Below are 22,898 nucleotides of genomic sequence, written 5' to 3'. Positions count from 1 at the left end.
CAGTCACAGCCTCTCAGCCTCGCTTACCTCCCAGGGTTTGTTTTGAGGATGAAATGGAGAAAGGAGGAGAACCACCACGTACGCCACCTTAAGTTCCTTGGAGGAAAAGGGATGTAAATTTTTATTTATTTTCTTAAAACGCTTTATTGCTTTTAAAACGGAGTAACACAAGTAATCAATAGAAATCAAGGACAAAAAGGAAATAAGCAAACATTCATTCCATGGTTGATGCACATTGTAAGAAACGATTTGCAGTTAAATTCAGCATCACCTCCAATATAAATTTGTCAAGAGAGAAAGAACTGGAGGGCGGACATTTCTAAATAAACTTTTTGGCTGCACTCGCAAAATGCAGCCCCCAGGCCTCAGGGTGTGGGTGGGTGTGGGTATGCCTCTACATCCTTAGCTCAAACCCCTGGTGGGGGCTGAAATTAAAAAAAATTAAGGTCTTATATATATAATAAATGTACCAAGCAAACAGGTACATAAATAAATAAAGCAGCACAGGAAAACAACCATGAAACCATTTTGGCTCCCAGACTGACCAAATGTTTTCTCTGCAAAGGAAAATGGAAAAGCCTCCTCATTGTCTTTTCCTTCACAAATTCTGTCTTAAGGGTATGTCTGTGTATGAATAGGGTGAGCCTGTGACCTGGCTCAGGAACTAAGTATTTATCATTACAAAAGACCAGCCAGGCTCCCCAGGGTATCCAAACAAGTGGCCATTAATAGGTAACCTGCCAGACAGGAGGTAAACAATGCACTCAGATTTCTGTTGTTGACCGCCCTTTCTGTGATGTAGGTATGATGTTTCTGGGGGTGGTCTTCGACTCCAGGGCGGGCAATTTGAAATGTCTATATAAGGGCGGGCACACCTTGGTTCAGGGTCCTCCTCCTTTCCTGCGTGTGAGGGGAGCACCCTGTTGCAACAGATTCAATAAAGATCAGGCTTACCAACTGCTTTACTTCTCAATATTCTGTGGTTGGCCTCTGTTAATTTCTCCAACCGATGGAGAACCTACAAAGGACTCTATGAGGGCTCTTGTGTGCACCATAAGGGAATAAGGGCAGATTTTTGTTTATTACAGAGCCTTGCTTTCAACTCAAAAGTTTTTAAAGGCACCAGGACCATCAGCCCACATTCTCATTGATGCTACCAAGGCGGAATCTGGGGCTCCCTTGCCCACAGCACCCTGAAACTCCCGCCTGCTCCTCCCACCCTCTCGAAGAGGGTCCCAGACACAGGAAGCCGGCTCTGGGCTTCCTCCGGCTGCGCAGGAAACGAGAGAACTGCGAGCCGCTGACATTCCTGAGCTTCGGAGCCTTTTCCTCGGGCTCCTGCTTCCTCTCGGCTCATCCCTCTGGTTTGGGCTTCCTTTTCCCAGCCCCGGCCTGGGGGCCGAGGCAAAAGCTGCCTCTGCTCTCCACCTGGCAACGTTAGCCGGAGCCCTCTGCGCTAATTCGAAAGCTATTTGAGTCGGGAGCGGAAAAGCGGCTTGAGTTTTTTTTGAAAAGCGCTCTTCTGTTTCAGTCAGCTGTTCCCCGGGACATGCTTAGCTTTGAAAATTCTCCCTTGGCTGCCAGCCAGACAGAAATCCAGACAAACTGGGAGTTGTGGTGGAGAGATGATGGGGCAGCGGGGGAACGGGACAGTTTTCTGAGTTGGCTGAGTGCAAGCAGCCGAGGCAGAGAGACTTTGCTTTTAGAACGGAGATCTCCCCCTCTGTACCTCACCCCATCTCCCCCCACCAAACTTGTGCGCCACAAGGGCTTGAAAAACCACCTGTGTCCCCCTCCAGGTGTGGAGGCAAGCACTGAATTCCCTTCAGCCAATGAGGGATCGGTGATGTCATCCCAAAGAGAGGATACCTTGGGGATTCCCAGAGCTGGCCTGCGCCACTGACAAGTGTGGGGGGATCCTTGAAGCACCAGCCATGTCCGGAAAGCAAGACCCACCCACCCCTCCAGACACCGAACCCCTGCCCTGACCAGGACAGGACAGCAGGGGGCGCTATTAATCTCGAGTGATACTCTGACCCCTTAACCTCCGCTGCCATGCGTAATATCGCCGGGAGAGGAAAAGGAGTAAACTACACAAATCCAGAGCGGAGTCCCTTAGGCGGTTGGATGGCACCTTGTACGCCGCCTTCCAGCCAAGCTGGTGCCAAACGTCTTGCTCTGCTTTCTTTTGCACCACATCAGCAAGGCCAAAAAAGAGGTCTTGTCTTCTGGGCTGCCCAAGATCTCCATGCACACTGCCCAAGCTTGCGCCCCAAGGAGGTCACTCCTCCTCCCTCCCTCGGGGGCTTTGCATGTGATCCTACAGGGAGGTCTCCCCGTGCCTCCAGTTGCAGAATCCTTCTGTCAGAGCGGAAAGATTTGGGTGGGATACAAGGGTAGGGGCCAGGGGTGGGGGGAGGCCAAGTTAGGGTGGGAGAGGCCGACACCCATCCAGCGCCACACCCCTAACGTTACATTACCCAGAGGGGGTTCCACCCAGCTGCGTCACATCAGGGCAGTTTGGGTGAAGTTCTACCCCTTCCTCACTTTCTGGGTTTTCCGTGGCTAAGCAAGCCAATCTCTGGCTCCAGTGTCCTGAGGAGGACCTGGCGAGCTGGTGCCCAGGGGACATAATAATCCTGGAGACAAAGCTTTGAGTCGGATGGGGCTCTATTCCGAAGGGACTTAGTACATCTTGGGGGGGGTTAGCCACATAGGCCATAGGTAAAGTTAAAGGGACCCCTGACCATTAGGTCCAGTCATGGCCGACTCTGGGGTTGCGGCACTCATCTCGCTTTATTGGCTGAGGGAGCCGCCATACAGCTTCCGGATCATGCGGCCAGCATGACTAAGCCGCTTCTGGAGAACCAGAGCAATGCACGGAAACGGCGTTTACCTTCCCGCCAGAGTGGTACCTACTTATTTACTTGCACTTTGACGTGCTTTCAAACTGCTAGGTTGGCAGGAGCAGGGACTGAGCAACGGGAGCTCACCCCGTCGCGGGGATTCAAACCGCCGACCTTCTGATCGACAAGTCCTAGGCTCTGTGGTTTAACCCACAGCGCCACCCGCGTCCCTTTACATACCATACATCCCTGCATATTTTACCTGAACTAAACCATTCAGTAATCCATTGTTGCATCCATCAAAACTTATTTACACTGTTGAATTTATCTTAATACTTTTTTATTGTCTTGCGATTGGGGGGGGGGCAGGCTCCTCGACAGCTTTTGACCAGTCCCTTCCATCTTCTCTCCCAACAACCCCAGGTAAAGAGACCATGCTGCGGCAGAAGGACTATGAGACGGCCACCCTGTCGGATATCAAGGCCCTGATCCGGAAGCACGAGGCTTTTGAGAGCGATCTGGCGGCTCACCAGGATCGTGTGGAGCAGATAGCGGCCATCGCGCAGGAGCTCAAGTACGCTGTTCCCCAGACGTCCCCCCCGGCAAAAGCAGCTCTCTTTCTGGGGGCACCTCCACCCAGGCTGTGCCCATGAGCACACATAATATTGCGACTGGGGCACCGTCGCATCCATGACCGGCTTGTGGGCTTCTTCCCATTGAGGCATCTGTTCGGCCACTGTGAGAACAGGAATACTGGGCTGAATGGGCCCTTGGCCTGGTCCACCCGCCAGGTTCTTCTGTTCTGAACTTGGCCTTGAATTCCAGCCAGTTAAATAAAATTTTATTTATACCCTGCCCTTCCCAGTTCAAAAACCAGGCTAAGGGCGGCTAACAACAAATTTAAAACACCCACCGTATTTTTCGCTCTATAAGACGCACCGGACCATAAGACGCACCTAGTTTTAGAGGAGGAGAACAAGGAAAAAAATTCTCTCTTCCTCTCTGCGCAGCGCCCCTTCAGCGAAGCAGGAGGAGAAATGGAAGGGGCTCCGTTTCTCCTCCTGCTTCACTGAAGGGGCGCTGCACAGAGAGGGAAAGCTGCACAGCGCCTCTCCAGCGAAGCGAAGCCAGGAGAGCAAGAGGGATTGGTGTGCACCGATCCCTCTTGCTCTCCTGGCTTCAGCGAAAGCTGCGCAGCCTGCATTCGCTCCATAAGATGCACACACATTTCCTCTTACTTTTTAGGAGGGGGAAGTGCGTCTTATAGAGCAAAAAATACGGTAATTGTAAAAGCAGCATAAAATACAGTATTAAAAATACAGTTCTAGGGCAGGTGTTCTTCAGACTCAGGCCCCAGGCCAGGAAGAACTTCCTGGCGCTAAGAGCTGTCCAGCAGTGGAACGGACCACTTTGGAAGATGGCACTGCCCTTCATTGGAGGTTTATTACACAAGAGTTTGGACGGACATCTGTCAGGGATTCTTTAGCCTCATTTCCCGCATTGCAGGGGGTTCGACTAGATGACACTTGGGGTCCTTTCCAACTCTGTGGTTCTGCATCGGTGGACTACAACTCCCATCATCCACAGCCATCTTAGATCAGAGACCAAGGACGATGGGAGTTGACATCCACCCACATCTGGGAACCCAAAGCTGAATGAAACCACGACGCTTGGAGCAGCCTCCTTGCTGAAACTAGCAGACAGCTCCTCTTAAGCCAGGACACTTGTGGCTTCCTCCTGAGCCAGTCCTCTGGCCCCCTCGAGCCCAGACAGTAAAAATCCCAATTTCGGTCACTCTGGGCTGTGTGTGTGTGTGCGCGCACACGCACATTTATGCCGTAAGATTTTCCTGCATCCTGTGTAAAGAAAACATCAGCAGCCTCCGGGCCCTTTAGAAAGCTTCCCAGCCGCCATTCCATCGCACCGCCCAGGCCCACTTGTGTGTGTGTGTGTGTGACTTGAACCGTCTTGCAGCAAGGGGGCCGACAAAGAGACACTGTGTGGTATTTTTGGCAGGTCCAAAATAGCAACCTCACCGCCCCTTTCCGTTTGTCACTGAGAATCCCTTTCCAATGCGTCTTTGGCTCCTTCACAGAAATGGCTGGGATCACCTCTACTTTTGGAAAGAGTTCCTAAAAGAGTGTTCTCTTCCACTTGCGCGCGCACACACACACACACACACACACGAGATACACAGTGCCCCTATTGTTCTCCTCCTCTCCTCCCTTTGTGTCACACCAGAATGTGCTTATTGTAAGAGTTTGCTGCAAACTTCTTCCTCCTCCCCCCCAACCCCTTCTCCCTGTCCCGTCCCCCCAACTCGGATAAACTCGCGCACAATTAGTACACACACAGGCGAGAGGCATGAATAGCGGCTCTTATTCCCGTGGCTGGGAATGGCAGGGAACTTGGAAACATGGATGTGTGTGGCCCTGCGGCATGGCTTCGTGGGGGAGAGAACACACATACAAACGCCTCTCTTGCAAAAAACACACACACAAAAAACCCTTGAAATAGCGAAAGCGCCATTTGAAGGCCGCCGAAGCCTTTTCACCCTGCATCTGTTGCTTCGGGAGTCGCTAGGCAATAAATACCCTTCTCTCCCACCCCCTCGTCATGAGTTAGACACGGATCTGAGGTTAGGGGTGTTCTGCCTGAAGCCAGGCACCCTGTTATCCCCGCATGTCTTGTTGCTGTGGCTCCGCTGGCCCCCTCCCAAGGTATTTCGCTTGGCAAGCCTCCCGGCTTTTCTTTCTCCATCCCAAACGTGTAGCTACACGCAGCCTTCCAGAGGAGCTCTGCTAAAAACTTTGCATTCGGGCCGGAGTGAGGTGTTGGCTGGGAACGTGCCGCTGTTGGGGCTGGGCGCTGGGCTTGCCAAGCCAGGCCACCCCGCACCCCAGAGACTTTGGGGGAGAGCTCCCAACCCGTCCGCCTGGTGGGCAGAGAGCCTTGAAAGGGGGGAACAGCACCCTCTGGTGCCCGAGAGCTGCCACTGTGTTGGTTGCGCAGCAGCCGGGCTCAGGGAGGAAATAGATGCATGGCGTCTCTCGCACCCAGTTGCTGCTTTCCTGCATATCCGCCTCCCCAGCCCGGCTCATGGCAGTACAGCTGTACCTCTGGTTGTGATCGGGATCCGTTCTGAATACTTTGCACGATTGTGTGTGAGTGCGCTTGGCTTAAAGTTGAGATAGCTGGCAAACCACAGCTGCAGCTGTGATTCTAGCCCTCACTGTTGCATGCAGAAGAACGTGCAGAAGTCAGATCTGCAGGAGGGAGTGATCTCAGCACCGCATAACTCCTTGGACCAGATGGTTATCACCCAGCTTCCTGCCCTCAGACAGGAATCTCTCTAGGCCAGTGATGGCCAAACTTGGCCGTCCAGCTGTTTTTGGACTACAATTCCCATCATCCCTGACCACTGGTCCTGTTAGTTAGGGGTGATGGGAGTTGTAGTCCAAAAACAGCTGGACGGCCAAGTTTGGCCATCACTGCTCTAGGCCAACCTTCACTAACCCTCCTCTGGGTGTTTTTGACTACAACTCCCATCATCCTCAGCCAGCACAGGGCTGTTATCTAAAACATCTGAAGGGCACCCGGTTGGCAAAGGCTGCTCTAGGCATTAGCCCACTATAATCGTGGAGTTGGAAGGGACCCTGACGGTCATCTAGTCCAACCCAACGTGAGACTCGAACCCAGAACCCTGAGATTGAGAGTCTCATGGTCTGCTAACAGAGCTATTTGTTGCAATAATTAAAAGACCACAGGTGTGCTCTAAGCAGAGATCACGACCTCTGCAACAACAGAGAGCCTTAAGAATATCATTTCTCCTTCCTCTTTTCTCCCAAGGTGTTTGGCCCATTGTGGTTGTATGAAGGCCGTAGGGGGAAGAGAGCTTAGCCCCACTGGCCTGGCCCCAAATAATGCCCCCTTTCTCTCTGCCCCACAGCGAGTTGGACTACTACGACTCGCCCAGTGTCAACACCCGGTGCCAGAAGATCTGTGACCAGTGGGACTCGCTAGGATCCTTGACCCACACACGGAGGGAAGCCTTGGAGGTGAGCAGGGATGCTCCTGCAGCTTGCCTTGACCTTCAGCCAGGGGCGCAGGGGAGAGTCGGCACTGTGTCATGTGACCCGATCACCTGACCCATTTCTCTCCTGCACAGAAAACAGAGAAGCAGCTGGAGACCATTGACCAGCTCCACCTGGAATATGCCAAGCGGGCAGCGCCCTTCAACAACTGGATGGAGAGCGCCATGGAAGACCTGCAGGACATGTTCATCGTCCACACCATCGAGGAGATTGAGGTAGGAGGAGGGGGTGGAAGGTCACCGGGCACAATTCAGTTGCCCCAGGAATGTGCCAGTCAGTCATCAAAGAGAGAGCTAACTCCTTGTTAGCAAAACACGATCCCCGCAGGCTTTGTTGACTGCGTGAAAATCAGTTGCCGAGACTGAAAGGCCCTGCCTCTCACCAGGGCTTTTCCCCAAGCAATTGGAGACTGTGCCTCTTGTTGTTGTTGTTTAGTCGTTTAGTCGTGTCCGACTCTTCGTGACCCCCTGGACCAGAGCACGCCAGGCACTTCTGTCTTCCACTGCCTCCCGCAGTTTGGTCAAACTCATGCTGGTACCTTCGAGAACACTGTCCCACCATCTCGTCCTCTGTCGTCCCCTTCTCCTTGTGCCCTCCATCTTTCCCAACATCAGGGTCTTTTCCAGGGAGTCTTCTCTTCTCATGAGGTAGCCAAAGTCTTGGAGCCTCCGCTTCAGGATCTGTCCTTCCCGTGAGCACTCAGGGCTGATTTCCTTCAGAATGGAGAGGTTTGATCTTCTTGCAGTCCATGGGACTCTCAAGGGTCTCCTCCAGCACCAGAATTCAAAAGCATCAATTCTTCGGCCATCAGCCTTCTTTATGGTCCAGCTCTCACTTCCGTTCATCACTACTGGGAAAACCATAGCTTTAACTATACGGACCTTTGTTGGCAAGGTGATGTCTCTGCTTTTTAAGATGCTGTCTACTGTGCCTACATGCAGCCAACCTCTCCTCCGCCCTTTTCACACCTCTCCTGGTTCTGGGAGAAGGGGAGCTTGTCACAGCAGCAAGAGGACACACCAGCCAGACTCACCTCGGCCTCTTGGCCTCCCTCCTCTCCAGCCTCTTGATTCTGAACTTCTTTTTTGCCACAGACTCTCCCTGCTCACTAAGCCCTGTCACCCCTTTGGGCTCTGACACCTCCTCTTCCTGGTCTTCTCCCTCTGACCACTTGTCGTCGTCCCACCACCCCTCCCCAGGCTCTGACCTCCTTCCTTCTTTCCCAACTGGTTCCTCCCACCACTCCTCAGTCCAACTGCTCCATGACCCCAGTTCAGAGAATCTTGGGTCCCCAGGACTGGGGAAGATCACCTGAGGCTTGGAGGACCCATCACCTTAAGGCAGCTTCCTGCATCCTGACTTGGTATAAGACAGGTTCATATGCCTGTACAGTGGTACCTCGGGTTACACACGCTTCAGGTTACATACACTTCAGGTTACAGACTCCGCTAACCCAGAAATAGTACCTCGGGTTAAGAACTTTGCTTCAGGATGAGAACAGAAATCGTGCAGCAGCAGCGGGAGGCCCCATTAGCTAAAGTGGTGCTTCTGGATAAGAAGAAGAAGAGTTTGGATTTGATATCCCGCCTTTCACTCCCCGAAGGAGTCTCAAAGCGGCTAACCATCTCCTTTTCCCTTCCTCCACCACAACAAACACTCTGTGAGGTGAGTGAGGCTGAGAGACTTCAGAGAAGTGTGACTGGCCCAAGGTCACCCAGCAGCTGCACGTGGAGGAGCGGAGACGCGAACCCGGTTCCCCAGATTATGAGACTACCGCTCTTAACCACTACACCACACTGGCTCTCCAGTGTAAGAACAGTTTCAGGTTAAGAATGGACCCCCGGAACGAATTAAGTACTTAACCCGAGGTCCCACTGTACATGAAGCTGCTTTCACATGGCTTTAAAAGCCAAACAGAACTTGACAGGCTTGAACTAGTCCAATGCCCTGCAAGGCACGAATCGCAACTAACAAACCCCTTTTCCTCCCAGGGATTGATTGCAGCCCACGATCAGTTCAAGTCCACCCTTCCCGACGCGGACAAGGAGCGTGAGGCCATCCTGGGTATCCAGAGCGAAGCGCAGAAGATTGCAGACTACAACAACATAAAACTCTCCGGGAACAACCCGTACACTTCGGTCACTCCGCAGATCATCAACTCCAAGTGGGAAAGGGTGCGTGGAGATGTCCGGATGGTGTCACGAATCCAGGCAGAGTCCTGGAGGGAGATGGGGGGCGAGAGAAGCCGGCCAGCTGAAGTGGCCCACGGCCAGTTCGGCTGGTGGAAGACTTGGGGGGCTGATGACCCAACTCTTTTTTGTTTCCGTTGGATCAGGTCCAGCAGCTGGTGCCAAAGAGGGACCACGCCCTGCAAGACGAGCAGAGCAAGCAGCAGTCCAATGAACATCTGCGCCGGCAGTTTGCTAGCCAGGCCAACATTGTGGGGCCTTGGATCCAGACCAAAATGGAGGTGAGGGGGCTCTGCCCGCTGCTGCCCGCTTGCTGCTCCCCGTTTGCCCCACAGGAGAATTTGGGGAGGTGCAGAGAGGAGAGATTTCCGTTTCGTTTCATTTTCACTATCAATTCGTATACCGCCTTTCTTGTAAACACAAGGCAGTTTACGAGCCTGCAAGATAGACAGCAAAGATCACACGCCTAATAGCTATCTTATCCAATTCTTTAAAAACTCATAATAAAAGCATAAGTCAGCAGACAGTGGTCCGCTAGTATTTCCGCATAGAGCGGTGCCCCCTCAGATAGTAGTTCATGGGATAGTTCATGAGTGCTCATCTCAGCGTTCTCCCCTGGGTGATCTCCACCCATTAAAGCGTCCCCACCTACCTGGGAATGAGCTCTATTTGATGTGGTAGGTTCTGAATTCTGTGCTGTTACAAAATCGTCCATTTTACTCTGCTTGCTTTTCTGCTGTGGGCTCACTTGCGGGGATGAGGTCGGTCGCTTCTTTTTCCTAGACATTTCCCGGAGATACAGACGCTACTAATTTCTGCTGTAAATCAGGAAGCTCAGTGTCCTCCCACGATAGGGTGTTTAATCTCCACTCCTGCTGAGAAGTAGTTGGTAGGTTTAGTTGAGCTGGAGCTAATTAAGGCTTTCTCCGAGACTTTCCAAGACTTTCTCTAAGACTTTTAACTCAAGCTTTGTGAATATAATAGTTGAGGAAAAGCTGCCAAATGATAGAGATAAAATACCGCGGCTGATAAAACTAATAAAATACTGATAAAAATAATAAAAACCGCACAACTGATGCGGAGCTCAAGTCGCTGCTACCACTAACGATGCCATCTTGAAACCTGGAGGTAGGCTACCTGAATTGTGCATTGCTTTGTAACGATTTGTTGGGTCTCTGGACCACAATAAAGATTGATTGATTGATTGAAGCATAAGTTAAAAATAAACAACTTGAATAAAGCAATATTCATTAGTCTATTAGAATATAACAGTAAACAGTTAATTTAAATAATAATTAAACAATTTACACTTATCAGTTAGAATAAAGAATTACTAAGCTGTAATCAATAAAAATAAACCAGGACAGGGCCCTGTTTCGGAGTAAACGCCTTCTTCAGCTGGTAATATCAAATAATATGTCAAAATAAATCAGGTTCTTCAATACCATAGATCATAAATATAATAAAGTATATAAATTCTAAAGTGTATTAACACATATCATGATATTTGGTTCCATACCTCGGTTTTTAGAGGACTATAAATCTGTTGGAAGTCTGTATCATTTAATTCTTTTATGTTTCTTTTTTGACATGCGTCTAGAGATAAGGATTTACAAGAGTTATTATTTCCAGTCAAATTGTTTGTGAAAAACGGACATCAAAAGAGTGTTTTCTCACCTTAGATAATGGAATGCTCCCAAGTTTTCTTGCGTTTCTCTGAGCGTTTTCCATTAGGGGGTGAGATAATTGTCTTATATTTGATTCTTTATTCCTTATTCTGATTCTATATAATATGGACTCCTTTTGACTGCCATTGAGACTTGTACAAAATAACTGTTGTGTACTGGTATTTCATGTACCTCTATACTATATCACTGCATATTTGAAACTACATTATTCCTGTACTTAAACGTTTTACCTTAAAACTATCGTACTTACACGTTGTGTTTAAATTTACTTAAAACTATCGTACTTACACGTTGTGTTTAAATTTACTATCAGCTTCAAATTGTTATTCTTAGCAGAATATACACGTTTTTCTTTTCAACTCTCGAGTAGGAATTATTCCTTATATTGAAACTTGTGGCCTGAGCTCTTGGTATATCCTTTTTAGTGTATTTCCAACAAGAACTCCAATTTCTTTATCAATAAAAATAACGGCAGGACACAATGCATAAAATAACACGAAACCAGCATCAAATTGAGAAACAAGGGCACACAGATGACGAAAATGTTTTTTGAAAATATCCCTGAACTCCTCCTCTCTTCCCAGCTGCTTTTACTGTTCCCATAGTCACGGTCTGGGAAAGGCTCTCAGGTTCTGGAGGGTGGGGCAAGGCAGGTGGAAAAAGCTGGAGCTCTGGAGCATCGGTACAGCGTAAGAGCCAACAGTGAAACGTGTGAGCCAGGAATCGCCCGTCTCTCACCATGCTCTCTGCTGCTCTGAGAGCCTTTTGGGCTGGTGTAGCAGACTTACGGTATAGTGCTAGCTATGCCCAGTGCTTGAATTAGGGGCAGGTCTAAAAGCCAGGGGGTCAAACTAGTTCTGGGCAGGATCTCTGCTTGCCCAGCCTGTTTGCCCTGACACGGCTCCACCTTCTTCTCTCCCCCCTCTGCCAGGAGATCGGGCGCATCTCCATCGAGATGAACGGGACCCTGGAGGACCAGCTGGACCACCTGAAGCTGTATGAGCAGAGCATCGTGGATTACAAGCCCAACATTGACATCTTGGAGCAGCAGCACCAGCTCATCCAAGAGGCGCTCATCTTCGACAACAAGCACACCAACTTCACTATGGAGGTGAGGGCAGCCTGGGGACCCTCTCGGCCAGCTAGCCAGACAACCGGCCACTCTGAGGGGTTTTTTCTGGCAGTTTGCATGCTGGGGAAATGGGAGTCGTGGAACAGGCCTCGCAAAACTGATACAGTGGTACCTCGGTCCTTGGAACGTCTCCGTTGACGAAAGTTTCGGAACCCAAACGCAACGAAAACCCGGAAGCAGATGCTTCCGTCTTCGAACGCGCCATGGAAGTCAAACAGCTTCCACTGCATGCTTTTCTATTTTCTCAACTGAATCTGCAGACAGCCCTTTGTGCCTCGGTTTTCGAACGATTCGGAACTTGAACGGTCTTCCGGAACAGATTTACGTTCGAGAACCGAGCTACCACTGTAGCTGCTTTTTTCAAAGAAGTAACTCGCTTTACGTGGGGCTGACCCAGAAACTCCAGCGGGTGCAGAATGCCACGGCGAGACTCCTTACGGGGTCCTCGCCATGGGATCACATTCACCCGGTGCTATACCAGCTGCACTGGCTCCCGGTGGAGTACAGGATCAGGTTTAAAGTGCTGGTTTTAACCTTTAAAGCCCTATACGGCCTAGGACCCTCGTACCTACAGGACCGCCTCTCCTGGTATGTCCCACGGAGGACCTTATGGTCTTCAAACAAAAACATCTTGGAGGTCCCAGGCCACAGGGAGGTTAGGCTGGCCTCAGCCAGAGCCAGGGCTTTTTCAGCTGTGGCCCCGATCTGGTGGAACGCTCTGTCACAAGAGACTAGGGCCCTGTGGGACTTGACATCTTTCCACAGGGCCTGCAAGACAGAGCTGTTCCACCAGGCCTTTGGCCAAGGCACAGCCTGACCCCCTCCTTTGGTAATCCTCACAGAACTCTAGCCCAGTGGTTGCCATTAATTTGATTTTTGAATTGATTTTAAAATGAATTGATTTTAGAATGCTGTGTTACTTTTATTGTTGTTAGCCACTCTGAGCCCGGCTTTGGCTGGGGAGGGCGGGATATAAATAAAATTTTATTATTATTATTATTATTATTATTATTCAAAGAATAAATGGCACAGACAACAATGATAAAGTACTTCAGTCGAAGCCATTTGGAAACATATAGGAAGGCAGCGTCTCAAGCCCAGGGAGAGTTTCCAGGGCTGGCTGCTGGTTTTAGGGTTTCGGGCTTACACCAGCCGGGCTCGTCTTCCTAGGCCCTTTTGCTGAATGGGGAAGGCTTTGATTCAGGGGTTTCTGCCTAGTTCTTTACAAAGCAACCCTTGATGCTGGGGCTGGGATAACCCTCTGCCCTCTACCAGATCTTAGCCCCTGATAGGCCCCAGGTGCGGATTCAGTCTTCAAGAAGGCAGGACACCGAAGCGAGTGAGTTATTCAGCCTTGCCTCTTCCCCTCCCGCCCCGAACTCTCCGTTCCCAGCATATCCGTGTCGGGTGGGAACAACTCCTCACCACCACAGCCCGGACCAGCAACGAGGTGGAGAACCAAATCTTGACCCGGGACGCCAAGGGGATCAGCCAGGAGCAGATGCAGGAGTTCCGGGCCTCCTTCAACCACTTCGATAAGGTAACCTGAGTTTGGCGCAGGGCTGGGGCCTCGCCGTGGAGCAGCCAGAAAGTCATTTTTGGATGCGGAAGAGTCTGCCCTCTGTGTGTCTGTTTGTGTGTGTGTGTGTGACTTTCCTGCCTCTGATCACTAAAAAAAGAATGAAAGAGAGGAAACTTCTGCCCACAGAAAAGGGTTCGTTCCTCAGATTGAAAAATGCCAGAGAGGCTGGCACCAGTTGGAGGGTCCTCTGAGCTCAGCCTTGTAGCGCTGCCATGAGCGCTTTTGTTTACCTTAATTTCCAGGCCATGCTCGTTCTTCATGATTTATATTTTTATTCCACCCCTTCTTTGAAAGGGCTCAGGGTAGTTGCAGTCCCCTCCTTGTATTTTATCACCACCAACCCTGTGAGGTAGGCCTGGCTGAGACAGAGGCTGCCAGCTCTTGGGGTGACCCTGCTTTATTACTCTTGCAGAATTTTTTTAAAAGGGTCGGACGGTTTGGCGCACAAGCTTCCAGCCGCGCAAATCAGACCTGTTCAGTTTGTGTCCAGAGGAAACTGGACAGTTGGCATGTGACTGTCTTGAGAGACAAAGGAGTTTGCTTCCAGAGGTGAAGTCAAACCACTGCATTAGTAGCACCAAAGTGGCCTCCCCCGGGGCGCAAGCCTGGGTGGTGTGTCTCGAGGTCCTGGGCGACAAGACACACACCCACACCCCAGGCTCGCTGATGTGGTCCCAAGGACAGCAGAGCAGGACGTTTGGCACCAGCTTGTCTGCAGGAGTTGCTGGAAGGAGGCGTAGAAGGCGCCATCTAACCGTCTTAGGGTGTCCATTCTAGATTTGTGCAGGGTTTCCTCCCGAGCCTTCCTCCCAGTATGTTTCCAAGCACAATTCAAAGTGTTGGCTCTGACCTTTAAAGCCCTAAACGGCCTCGGTCCAATATATCTGAAGGAGAGTCTCCACCCCCATCGTTCAGCCCAGACACTGAGGTCCAGCTCCGAGGGTCTTCTGGCGGTTCCCTCACTGCGAGAAGCCAAGTTACAGGGTACCAGGCAGAGGGCCTTCTTGGTGGTGGCACCTGCCCTGTGGAACGCCCCCCCCCTCCATCAGATGTCAAAGAGAACAACAACTACCAAACTTTTAGAAGACATCTGAAGGCAGCCCTGTTTAGGGACGCTTTTAATGTTTGATGTATTACTGTATTTTAATGTTTGGTTGGGGGCCGCCCAGGGTGGCTGGGGAGGCCCGGCCAGATGGGCGGGGTATAAATGGTAAATTATTACAGTGGTACCTCGCAAGACGAATGCCTCGGAAGACGAAAAACTCGCAAGACGAAAGAGTTTTTCGTTTTTTGAGTTGCTTCGCAAGACGAATTTCCCTATGGGCTTGCTTCGCAAGACGAAAACGTCTTGCAAGTTTGTTTCCTTTTTCTTAAAACCGCTTGAAGAGGTGCAGTTGCGACTTGACCGTGCTTCGCAAGATGAAAAATTCGCAAGACGAAAAAATCGCAGAACGAATTAATTTCGTCTTGCGAGGCACCACTGTATTATTATTATTATTTTCTCCCAAAGATGTCCTGCAAAGCAGCACAGGTTTAAGCTCAGAGTTTTCCTTCTAGTTGGGCTCCCTTCCCAGGTTGACAACCCCCCATAGAAGCCAGTGTTCATTTTTTAATGGCTTCTTGCTGCACGTCTGATCAGAACAGGTGGTGTTGCGAAAGTCCTGTCTCTTTTGAGCCCCGCAGCCAGGTCCTTGAAGCAGGAGTCCCAAAGGCTCTTCTTCTTCTTCCCCTCCTCCTCTGCCCACTTCCTGGGCCTGCGGGCTGGAGCTCCCCCCGAGAGCATCCACGAGAGTGCTGGAACTAACGCCGTGTCTTTTCCCCTTCCCCCCTCCCTTGTCGTGTGCACGTGGGCTCTCCCGCCCTCCTCCCCACCCCCCTCAAATGTGCATGCCGCGCCCTCCGCCCCTCCCTGCGCGTGGCCCGGCGGCAGGACCACGGCGGCTCCCTGGGACCCGAAGAGTTCAAAGCCTGCCTCATCAGCTTGGGATACGATGTGGAGAATGACCGACAGGTACCTGATGCCCGTTAAAAACCGCGCAGCCGCTCGGCGATCTTGCAATTAACCTGATCTCCTTTCTCTCTTCCTTCACCACGTTCGTTTCTCCCCACCATCAAACACCCACTTTTCTTCTTCTTCCTCCTCCCGCCACCTTGTCGTCGCTGTGTTTCGTGTATCCGATTTGTGCGCCTGTGTCTTCCCCTACTTCCCCTGTCGTCTGTTTACGTGTCATCTCGATGGCTTCTCCTGACTGATGTTCTCTCTTTCTGTGTCTCTTTCCTCCGTGGGGCTCTGTGGCCCTCTCCTCCCTTTCCACTTTTGCATGCCTCCTCCATCCGTGTTCTCTGCCTTCTCCCTCCCTTCGCCTGTCGGCCTCTGGGAATAGAAGCGCACGGGCAGCATGGACACAGACGACTACCGAGCCCTGCTTATCTCCACGGGATACAGCCTGGTACGCTCTGCTCTCTGCTTTCCTCCCCACTTCTCTTCCTCGCTCTGTCCTCCATGCCGACGGCAGCAGCTGGCAACAGCCGAAATGCTGCATCTGTCCGTTGCGTGGCCGGCCCTCGCCTTGGGCAGTGTCCTTCCGCCTGGCCTTGCTGAACTGCAGCTCCCATCATCCCCTGCCAGCTTAGCCGGGGATTCTGGGAGTTGTGGTCCTGGCTGAAGAACACGGGCCTAGGGTGTGAGTCGAACATGATGTCAAGTCGGGTCAGGGGTCGGGGCTGTGCTTACGGCCAAGTGGTTTGCAAGAAAAGGCGGATGAGAAATTCAGGGTTACTGGTGGGTGGGCATTTGCTAGGGCTGCTGGGAGTCACAGGTGGGGAGAGGGTGCTGTTGCTTGTGGGCTTCCCATTGGGGGTGCTTGTTTGGCCGCTATGGGACAGGTTGCTAGATTAGATGATCTTGCAGACTATTTCTACTATGAATCGGCAGGGTGGGGGGGAGTTCCCTTTGGCTGAGTGGGGATGGCTGTAGAGGGATGACTTTGTATAAAATAAACATGGGGGGGTCAGAAATCAGGCAGGCACCACCCCTACTAAGTTTCAGGTGCCTGGTTAAGATGGTTTTATTCCAGGAGGCCTTTGTCCCTCACAAATGCTGCTCCGATGTTTTATTCTCCAGCATTTTACATTTCGGGCACAGCTGTGCCGTACATTTGAAGCATGTGACTTCCGCCAAAGGATGCTGGGAATTGTAGTTTGCCCTCCGCAGAGCCACGCCCCCAAGTACCCTTAGCAAACTACAGTTCCCACAATTCTTTGGGGGAAAGCCATGTGCTTCAGGTAAACATGACAGCGTCGGTGTATGGTAACAGTTTTATTCTCCGATGGCCACTTTGAGACCCATATAAAGTGAAAAGCGGGGTATAGATTTCTAATAAGTAGTGTAGAGGAAGCTGCTTTTGTGCCAGGTTTGACTTGTTTACCCATCTAGCTCTGCCTTCTCCAACGCGGTGCCCTCCTTCATCGCTGGCCCTCTGGAGGACGCTAGGTTGGGGTCGGCTGATTGAGCCCAGCATTGCCTGCTGAGGCTGCCAGCCGTTCTTCCAAGATCTAAGGCAGAGAGAAGCTCTTCCCCATTTCCTGCTTTCTGGTCTTTTTTCTTTTTAACTGGAGATGGGAGGAACCAGAGACCACCTGCATGCCAAGCGGGTGACCTGCTGCCCTGCTATGGCTCCTCCCTAGTATAACACTGCGATCACAGGAGATTCAAATGGAAATTAAGCCTAGGAAACCTTAAGCAAGAAAGGTTTGGGCCAGGTTCGTCCGGGTATAGTTCCGAACTCTGCAGAATTCCCACCGGTCCAAATTCGGACAGCCACTTTGACACAGAATGGGGATGGGGATGTTTTTAAAGTCTAGCCTTGCAGCCGCAACTTAGTTTTCCAGCAAACATGTCAGAGCCGTCAAACGGACTCAGCCTTTTTGCTGCCTTTTTGCCAGGAGACTCAAATGACCTTCTTTCTCACCCCCACCTCTGCCTCGCCAGGGAGATGCGGAATTCAACCGGATCATGAGTGTCGTGGACCCCAACAACAGTGGAGTGGTGACTTTCCAAGCCTTCATCGATTTCATGTCCCGGGAGACCACGGACACGGATACGGCCGACCAGGTCATTGCCTCCTTCAAGGTCCTGGCTGGAGACAAGGTGAGTTCAACAAGGGAGGGGAAAGACTTTAAAGAAACGAGGGGGGGGGGACATTTCTAGCTGTTGTGGCTGAAAAGACATTGCTGAGAGTGCTAAAATCTCAGAAGCCAGAGGAAGAACTGAGTCGGTTTTCTAGCATTTGGGGCTAGGGGCTTCAGGAACTCCTTAAGCCCCTGCCTCTGATTATCAAATGCCAAGTAAGGGAGATCATGCAGATTTGTGCAAGATTTCACCTGATTTCAGGGCAGAATATGACTTCTCTCTGTGCGGAATTTTAGAAAACTTTTTGAAAGTTCAGAGAGCGTAGTCCTCCAAGACGTTTTTTTGCCTTGAGATGAGTTTGGGGGCAGACCTGCTCGTACGTTTCAAACATATTCCATACCACATTTGAAGCATGCGACTCCCCCCCCCCCACCTCCCACCCAAGAATCTGGGAACTCACAGCTGAAATAAGGAATCAGATATCTGGGGAAGAACGGAGACCCTTTTTAGTTTATATAAGAACACAATACAGCGCAATAAAATTTCATACAGGTTTTGCCTTGTGAGCAATGGAAAGAAAATAGAAAAGATTGCAATATAGGATTTAGGTGAATGGGTAAAGTTAATAGGTTAATAGCAGAGCTACAACTCCCAGCACCCTTAAACTACAGTTACCAGGATTCTGCGGGGAGGGGAAGCCATGTGCTTTAAATCAATGTGCTGCAAATCAATGGTAAAGGTAAAGGGACCCCAACTGTTAGGTCCAGTCGTGACCAACTCTGGTGTTGCGGCGCTCATCTCGCTTTATTGGCCGAGGGAGCCGGCGTCCAGCTTCCGGATCATGTGGCCAGCATGACTAAGCCGCTTCTGGCGAACCAGAGCAGCGCACGGAAACTCCGTTTACCTTTCCACCGGAGTGGTACCTACTTATCTACTTGCACTTTGACGTGCTTTCGAACTGCTAGGTTGGCATGAGCTGGGACCGAGCAACGGGAGCTCACCCCGTCGCGGGGATTCGAACCGCCGACCTTCTGATCGGCAAGACCTAGGCTCTGTGGTTTAGACCACAGTGCCACCCGCGTCCCGCAAATCGATGGAGTTTGCTACAAATATTGGCTTGGGACCCCAAAAAATCCCTTTGTGTTATTCCAATGTTTCTGATCCTCCACTCGGTGGGCCCAACCTCACAGAGGCTTTTCGTCTTCTCTCCATCCCTGACGCAGAACTACATCACGGCAGAGGAGCTTCGGCGAGAGCTCCCCCCCGACCAGGCCGAGTACTGCATCGCGCGCATGGCACCTTACCAGGGCCCCGACGCCATCCCCGGCGCCCTCGACTACAAGTCCTTCTCCACGGCGCTTTACGGCGAGAGCGACCTGTGAGGCTAGAGCCGGAGGCAGCGGCGGCAACAGCAAGCGCTGGCGCTTTTGGGGGAGGGAGGGGGGGCGGCGCTCTTGATTTTCCCCCATTCACACAAACACACACACACACAAACACAGCAATGGGAAGGCTGTCTTTCTCTTTCCGTCTCTCTCTTTCACTTTATCTCCGAGGACAGAAAGCTGCCTCCACGCTGGGTGACCCTGGGAGCTGGCCTGGGCCACCCCCTCCCCACCCCCTTCTCCCCCTCCCCACCCCATCCCCATTGCGCACTCGATGGACACTATGCAACAGTTCTTTCCCCCAAAACTCTGAGCAGCGGAGGAGCTCAGTGTGGCTCCTTGCTTCCTGGGGGAGGAAGGAAGAATTCGGCCCCAAGGCCTTTCCAGCAAAGGCGAAAAAGCATCCCGGCCGCCACCGCCACGGTTCAGATGGCTATTTTTGTTCTATATAGATGACATTCCGGTTTCCTTCCTTCTACTGATCTTAATCGGGCCCGGGGTGGGATGGAGAGTTCTACTGTCGACTGGCATATTCGGGGCCCTCCCTCCATCTCTTCTTGGGCGCTGCCTTTTAATTTATGTGTCTGGGGTGCCCCCAAGCCGCCCTCGGTCCGCGGCGCGTCGAAACCCACCGCCTTCAGGATCCGGAGGACCCACTTCCTTGCTTTCCTCTCTCTCTCTCTGACACAGAACCTAGATACCTCATTCCGGACCTTTCCGCTCTCTCCGCTAGGCAGTTTTTGGTCCTAGCCTGTGCCTCTCGCCCCCCAACCCCAGCGTCGCACCTCCGACTGGCTCTTCCCCCCGTTAGGGGCGAGAGGAGGAGGAGGTTGGGGACCCCCTTCAGGCGTCTAGGTCCAAACTCGCGGTTTCTGCCCAGGCTGTTAGCTTTGACTGGGAAGCAGGGTTCGGTCCATACAGCCAGTTCTAGGCAGCTCCTTTAAGCGGTGCCCTTGATCGCGGCCACCCAAGCTCTCTGGCACACGCTGCTTAGTCTGACGTCCGCGGTTTGCCCTTCACCTCCTTGAAGAAATAGGTTGCCTTCCCATTCGGGGCTAGTTGGGAGGGCTTGTACATGGCAAGGGTGTATTGGCCCTTTCCCATTCCGCAGACTGAGCACGCGAGTGTTCAAAGAGGCAGTGCCTCTCTCCTCAAATCCGTCGCTCGCAGGAGAAGCAAAACCTTTGCGGAACGGATATCCCCCTCTCCCCCCCCCCGGTCGGGCCCTTTCTTGTCTTTTCTCCCACCCTAGTCTCCGGTTTTATAAATCCACCCGTCCTTCTCTGCCCTATGCCATCAGGTCGCGGCAACACCCCCCCCCCAGCCGCTTTTGTAACAGAGTTTGGAAATAACACAATCTCAGCAATACCGACGCCCGTCTTTGAGGCCGAAACGCAAAAACGGTTCGTTTTATCGTGCGCCCAGAGGTGTCGCGAGGAGGGGCTTTAACTTTCTCCGGGAGGGGGGAGAGGTGCTAGGAGCCAAGCATCAGTCTTAAAAAGCAGGCCGATCCGGAACGGATTTGTCTCGTTTCCCCCTTTCTCGACACCCTTGTTTCACACCCGAGGGTGGTTTTTTTGGGTGAGGGTGAGAAAAGTGAAATTGTGGGTAGATGACCCCCAAGGCGAGGGGCAGGGGGAAATCGCAAATAACTACAGGTGCTTTCGGAGGGAACTTTTGAGGGGTGTCTGAGAAGGAGGGGGGAGCCCCAAGACCGTGCTTCCCAGCATCCTCTGGGGGTGATCCTTGCAAGGTAGCGTCAAGGTAGCGAAACAGACTCCACTGCAGGCAAAACAGTTCTTTGGGCACCTCACAAACTGTTTGGCTGCTCCCTCTTCTCCCCCCGCAGGGCAGGAGCGACTTGCTCACTTAGTCTTCCTCTCTTCTCTCTCGCCTCGCTCTGAACAACCCATAAAAATAAAAAATCCATTGCTTCACGCTTCTATATATATATATATTATATATATATCTATTTTTTTGTAATTTCTTCATCATGGTGCAGGGTTTTCTGAGGACCAAATCTAAAACGAAAGAGAACCGTGCAGAGATCTTTTTTTAAAAAAAGAAAGAGAGAAATTAAAAACACAGCAAACTGTTGCAATTTAATAACGTCCAGATTTATTATTATTAAATATATATATACATCTAGCATCGTATATTGCCGAAGGGTGTGTTTGGGTTTGTTTGTTCGGTTTTTTTTTTTTTTTTTTGTCTTTGTCTTTTTCCTTCATCATGTAATTAAAAAGTTATGGCTGACCGTAGCACTGGGGCCGGGCGTGGGGAACCAGTAACATTCCTACACCTTTTTTAATTTTTGGTCACCCATCTTTTTCGTTTTGGTTCTCTTCTTCCTTCTTTCTTTTTGTCGTCGGAGAAGGTTTAGCTTATTTTATTGTGTTTGCTCCTGAATGCCTGCCCTCTGCAGGGTTCGGGCAGTTCAGCCAATAGGGAGTAGCTGGCTTCTGTCTGCCTCTGTTCTACAAACTTCTGAGCTTTCCGGGGAAAACCAGCCCTCCTCCCACTTGGGAACAAGACAATAAAATGTAATATTTTTAAGGATGATTTCTCTGTTGTCGTTCTTTCCAGTACGTTTCTGAGCAAAATTCAGAGTGTCGGTGCTGACCTTGAAAGCCCTAAACGGCCTCAAAGGCCCAGTATACCTGAAGGAGCGTCTCCACCCCCATCGTTCTGCCCAGAGAGCCTTCTTGGTAGTGGCTCCCACCCTGTGGAACACCCTCCCTTCAGATGTGAAGGAAATAAGTAGCTATCCTATTTTTAAAAGACATCTGAAGGCAGCCCTGTTCAGGGAAGTTTTAAATATTTAACGCTGTATTGTTTTTAATACTTGATTGGGAGCCGCCCAGAGTTGCTGGGGAAACTCAGCCAGATGGGCGGGGTATAAATAATATATTATTATTATTATTATTATTATTATTATTATTATTATTATTATTTCCCACCGCTTAACTCCTTTACTCATTTGCCTCCCATCCCTGTTCCTTTACCGCCATGTGCGAATTCACACAAAGCTGCCTGATGCAGTTGGAAGACTTGGCACATTACGGGGGTCCCGGCCCAACCATTTATATGCCGCCCTCTCGCAAAAGATCGGGGCAGAGTCACACAAATCCTTTAAAAGCGACGCAGGAGAGCCGTTAAAATGGCTGGCTGCTCTGAGGAAATTTCCAGGAAAAAAGCACACCAAGAATTCTGGCCAATATAAGTTTCAGTAGTGAGAGTGGTCCCTACTCGCAAATCAACAGTCAATTGTAACAAAAACGAATCCATTCGAAAGTATGTATTCTGACAAGGATTACAAACTCAAACAGAGATTACAGACTCAAACTCGAAAGGATATGTGTATATAGCACAATAATTCGTTACAGTATTAAAGATAAGAGTTTATGAATAGAGATAAGTTCATGTTAGTCCATAGTAAGATGTGACGTGAAGATCTTAGTTTCAATCATTGAGCAAGAGTCAGAAATCAATTATGGATCAGAAACCAAGGAGAGGGCGATTGAAACTAAGATCTTCACGTCAAATCTTACTATGGGCTATCATGAACTTATCTCTATTCATAAACTCTTATCTTTAATACCGTAACGAATTATTGGGAAGGCTGGTTTGTGGGCTAGGTTGGGAATTGTTTGAGAATACTTTTCTGATCAGTCCATGTGTGTGGGAAGGGGAGGAAATGGTCACTTTTCACTGTCTCTGCCGCATGATCACTCACAAATAAAGACTTCGGAGACAAAATCCAGTTTTAGCCTCAACTTAAGGCATTTGGAGGTCAGTGACCAGAAAAGAAATTCCACGGCTAGTATAAACTCTTGTCAAGGAGGCAGTTATT

General features: G+C 50.7%; 1 protein-coding gene across 2 annotated transcripts in view; it reads left to right on the top strand.

Moving 5' to 3' along the window:
* Positions 1 to 21,601, top strand: part of ACTN4 (actinin alpha 4) — a 134,519-nt gene extending 112,918 nt beyond the window's left edge. For both annotated transcript variants that reach the window (XM_083626941.1, XM_083626942.1), the window contains exons 12-21: positions 3,270 to 3,420; positions 6,796 to 6,904; positions 7,015 to 7,155; positions 8,932 to 9,114; positions 9,276 to 9,410; positions 11,749 to 11,928; positions 13,343 to 13,489; positions 15,462 to 15,542; positions 17,523 to 17,681; positions 18,887 to 21,601. In XM_083626941.1, the coding sequence (XP_083483067.1) occupies positions 3,270 to 3,420; positions 6,796 to 6,904; positions 7,015 to 7,155; positions 8,932 to 9,114; positions 9,276 to 9,410; positions 11,749 to 11,928; positions 13,343 to 13,489; positions 15,462 to 15,542; positions 17,523 to 17,681; positions 18,887 to 19,045 (1,445 nt within the window). In that variant the 3' untranslated portion in view covers positions 19,046 to 21,601. The remainder of the gene's footprint in view (positions 1 to 3,269; positions 3,421 to 6,795; positions 6,905 to 7,014; positions 7,156 to 8,931; positions 9,115 to 9,275; positions 9,411 to 11,748; positions 11,929 to 13,342; positions 13,490 to 15,461; positions 15,543 to 17,522; positions 17,682 to 18,886) is intronic.
* Positions 21,602 to 22,898: the final 1,297 nt, after the last annotated feature.

The sequence above is a fragment of the Podarcis filfolensis genome, assembly GCF_964270895.1.
Source record: "Podarcis filfolensis genome assembly, chromosome: 8".
In the NCBI taxonomy this organism is placed as follows: domain Eukaryota; kingdom Metazoa; phylum Chordata; class Lepidosauria; order Squamata; family Lacertidae; genus Podarcis; species Podarcis filfolensis.
Note: the sequence above shows the minus strand (reverse complement) of the source record. Positions and strands in the feature narration are given on the sequence as shown.